Below are 2,797 nucleotides of genomic sequence, written 5' to 3' on the forward strand. Positions count from 1 at the left end.
ACCCACCCACCCAGCCTGGCCGAGCCCTCCTTCTCCAACCGAGGGGGGCGGAGACGCAAAGTCAGCGGAGCGCGCCCGACTTCTCGGAGCAGAAGCTCAGCAGAAGCAACTGGAGAGGACGCCCGCAGCCGGTCCGGGAAAGCAAAGGAGCTGGCCAGCACGAGGGCAGCGGATCCCCTCGAGCGATCCACCCCCCCCCCCCGGGATCTGCAGAGAAGAGGGAGATTCGCATCCAGCTTCCCCGGTTGCCGGCGAGCGAGGGCGGCGTGGAAGATTTTGGAAACGGTCCCCGGCATGCCGAGCTAAAGGGCTGTAAGTCACCCCGTGCATGGAGCGCCGCGAGAGGCGCAGGTCCGCTTCCTCTCCCCCGGCCCGACGCAGCTTGAGACCCCAACCCGGGCGGCGGAGCCGGACGAGCGTGGGAACGCCACGCTTTTGGTGGAAGTGAGCGGACTTTTCGAAGCTTTGTTTTGAGGTGGGGATTCGAAGGCGCCGCGATTGCCATGGAGCCAGATTGGATGCGGATCGAGCCCTTTCTGGAGGGGGCTTCGGGGGAGAGCTGGAGGCCCGGGGTGCCCGTGATCTGACCCACTCCTGCGTCTTGCCCTCCCGCCATCGCCACCAGCAGAGCTTGGGGGGTGGGGGGTTCCGCGGAGCGTCGGGGCAGCTTCCGAGTTGGCCACCATGAGCTCCAGGCGGCGGCGGAGCTCCAGACCGACTCTGGGGGTGGTGCTGCATCTGGTCTGCTCCTGTTTCGGCATCAGCTCCATCGATCCCGACCGTCCCGGCGACGGCCGGTGCCAACCCATCGAGATCCCCATGTGCAAAGACATTGGGTACAACATGACCCGCATGCCCAACCTAATGGGCCACGAGGACCAGCAGGACGCGGCCATCCAACTGCACGAGTTCGCCCCCTTGGTGGAGTACGGCTGCCACGGCCACCTCAAATTCTTCCTCTGCTCCCTCTACGCCCCCATGTGCACCGAGCAGGTGTCCACGCCCATCCCGGCCTGCCGGGTGATGTGCGAGCAGGCCCGGCTCAAGTGCTCGCCCATTATGGAGCAGTTCAACTTCAGGTGGCCCGACTCCTTGGATTGCAGCAAGCTGCCCAACAAAAACGACCCCAACTATCTGTGCATGGAAGCCCCCAGCAATGGCTCCGAGGAACCGCCCCGGGGATCCAGCATGCTCCCTCCCATGCTCTGGCCCCAGAGGCCCCACAGCGCGGGTCACGACCTGACCCAGCAGAAGGACGGGCTGGGCCGGCTCTCCTGCGAGAATCCCGGGAAGTTCCACCACGTGGAGAAGAGCGGTTCCTGCGCTCCTCTCTGCGCCTCCGGGGTGGACGTCTACTGGAGCTGGGAGGACAAGCAGTTTGCGGTCATCTGGATGGCCGTCTGGTCCATCCTCTGCTTCTTCTCCAGCGCCTTCACCGTCCTGACCTTCCTGATCGACCCCCAGCGCTTCAAGTACCCGGAGAGGCCCATCATCTTCCTCTCCATGTGCTACTGCGTCTACTCCGTGGGCTACATCGTCCGCCTCTTTTCCGGGGCGGAAAACGTCGCCTGCAACCGAGACAGTGGCCAACTCTACGTCATTCAAGAAGGTCTGGAGAGCACGGGGTGTACCTTGGTCTTCCTGGTCCTCTACTACTTCGGCATGGCCAGCTCCTTGTGGTGGGTGATCCTGACTCTGACTTGGTTCCTGGCCGCGGGGAAGAAATGGGGCCACGAGGCCATTGAAGCCAACAGCAGCTACTTCCACTTGGTGGCCTGGGCCATCCCTGCGGTTAAGACTATTATGATCCTAGTCATGCGCCGGGTTGCAGGCGATGAGTTGACGGGCTTGTGTTATGTGGGCAGCATGGACGTCAATGCGCTGACCGGCTTCGTGCTGGTCCCTCTGGCTTGCTATCTCGTTCTGGGGACCTCCTTCATCCTTTCAGGCTTTGTGGCCCTCTTCCACATCAGGAGGGTGATGAAAACCGGCGGGGAAAACACCGACAAACTGGAGAAGCTCATGGTGAGAATCGGTGTCTTCTCCGTCTTGTATACCGTGCCGGCCACCTGTGTCATCGCTTGCTACTTTTACGAAAGGTTGAACATGGATTACTGGAAGATTTTGGCCACCCAGCAAAAATGCAAGGTCAACACTCACACCAAGCACCTGGACTGCACCATGAGCGACTCTGTTCCAGCCGTGGAGATCTTTATGGTTAAGATCTTTATGTTGCTGGTGGTGGGCATCACCAGCGGGGTCTGGATTTGGACATCCAAAACTCTGCAATCCTGGCAAGGGGTTTGTAGCCGGAGGATCAAGAACAGGACTCGGAGGAAATCCGCCAGCATGGGGGCGAGTGGGGGTCTTTACAAAAAGTCCCAGCCCTTGCCCAAAGTTCATCATGCAAAGTACGAGCCGGCTTTGCAACCTCCAACCTGTGTGTGACCACAGTGGACCACAAGATCTTAATAATATGACTCAGAATATTTGGAAAGCAACAGAAAGAGATTCCCAATCGCCATAGCATTCAGGACTACTTTTTTTTTTTTTTTTAAAAATGTTTTTAGAACCTCTGTTGTCTTAGCAAACAGCAATTAAGAGAGTTGAAATCTTAAAATTCAAGATCAGGAGATGGGGGAAAAAAAATAGTGCCTCAAATGTTAAACAAACATAAGCACATCTATCTATCTATCTATCTATCTATCTATCTATCTATCTATCTATCTATCTATCTATCTATCTATCTATCTATCTTTTTTCTTTTCTCTCTCCTCTCTTAGTTTGCTAGTTTTAC

The 2,797-nt window shown here is 57.5% G+C and overlaps 1 protein-coding gene across 1 annotated transcript; it reads left to right on the forward strand.

The window, feature by feature from the left end:
• Positions 1-684: 684 nt before the first annotated feature.
• FZD10 (frizzled class receptor 10) lies at positions 685-2,448 on the forward strand. The gene has a single exon (XM_015826991.1). It carries the CDS (start codon positions 685-687, stop codon positions 2,446-2,448), a length of 1,764 nt encoding a protein of 587 aa, XP_015682477.1.
• Positions 2,449-2,797: the final 349 nt, after the last annotated feature.

This window comes from Protobothrops mucrosquamatus, unplaced genomic scaffold (genome assembly GCF_001527695.2).
Source record: "Protobothrops mucrosquamatus isolate PMUCROS unplaced genomic scaffold, P.Mucros_1.0 scaffold3424, whole genome shotgun sequence".
NCBI classification, from domain to species: domain Eukaryota; kingdom Metazoa; phylum Chordata; class Lepidosauria; order Squamata; family Viperidae; genus Protobothrops; species Protobothrops mucrosquamatus.

Coding starts and splice junctions, on each gene's coding strand:
- FZD10 (XM_015826991.1), top strand. CDS start 685: ATGAGCTCCAGGCGGCGGCGGAGCTCCAGACCGACTCTGGGGGTGGTG.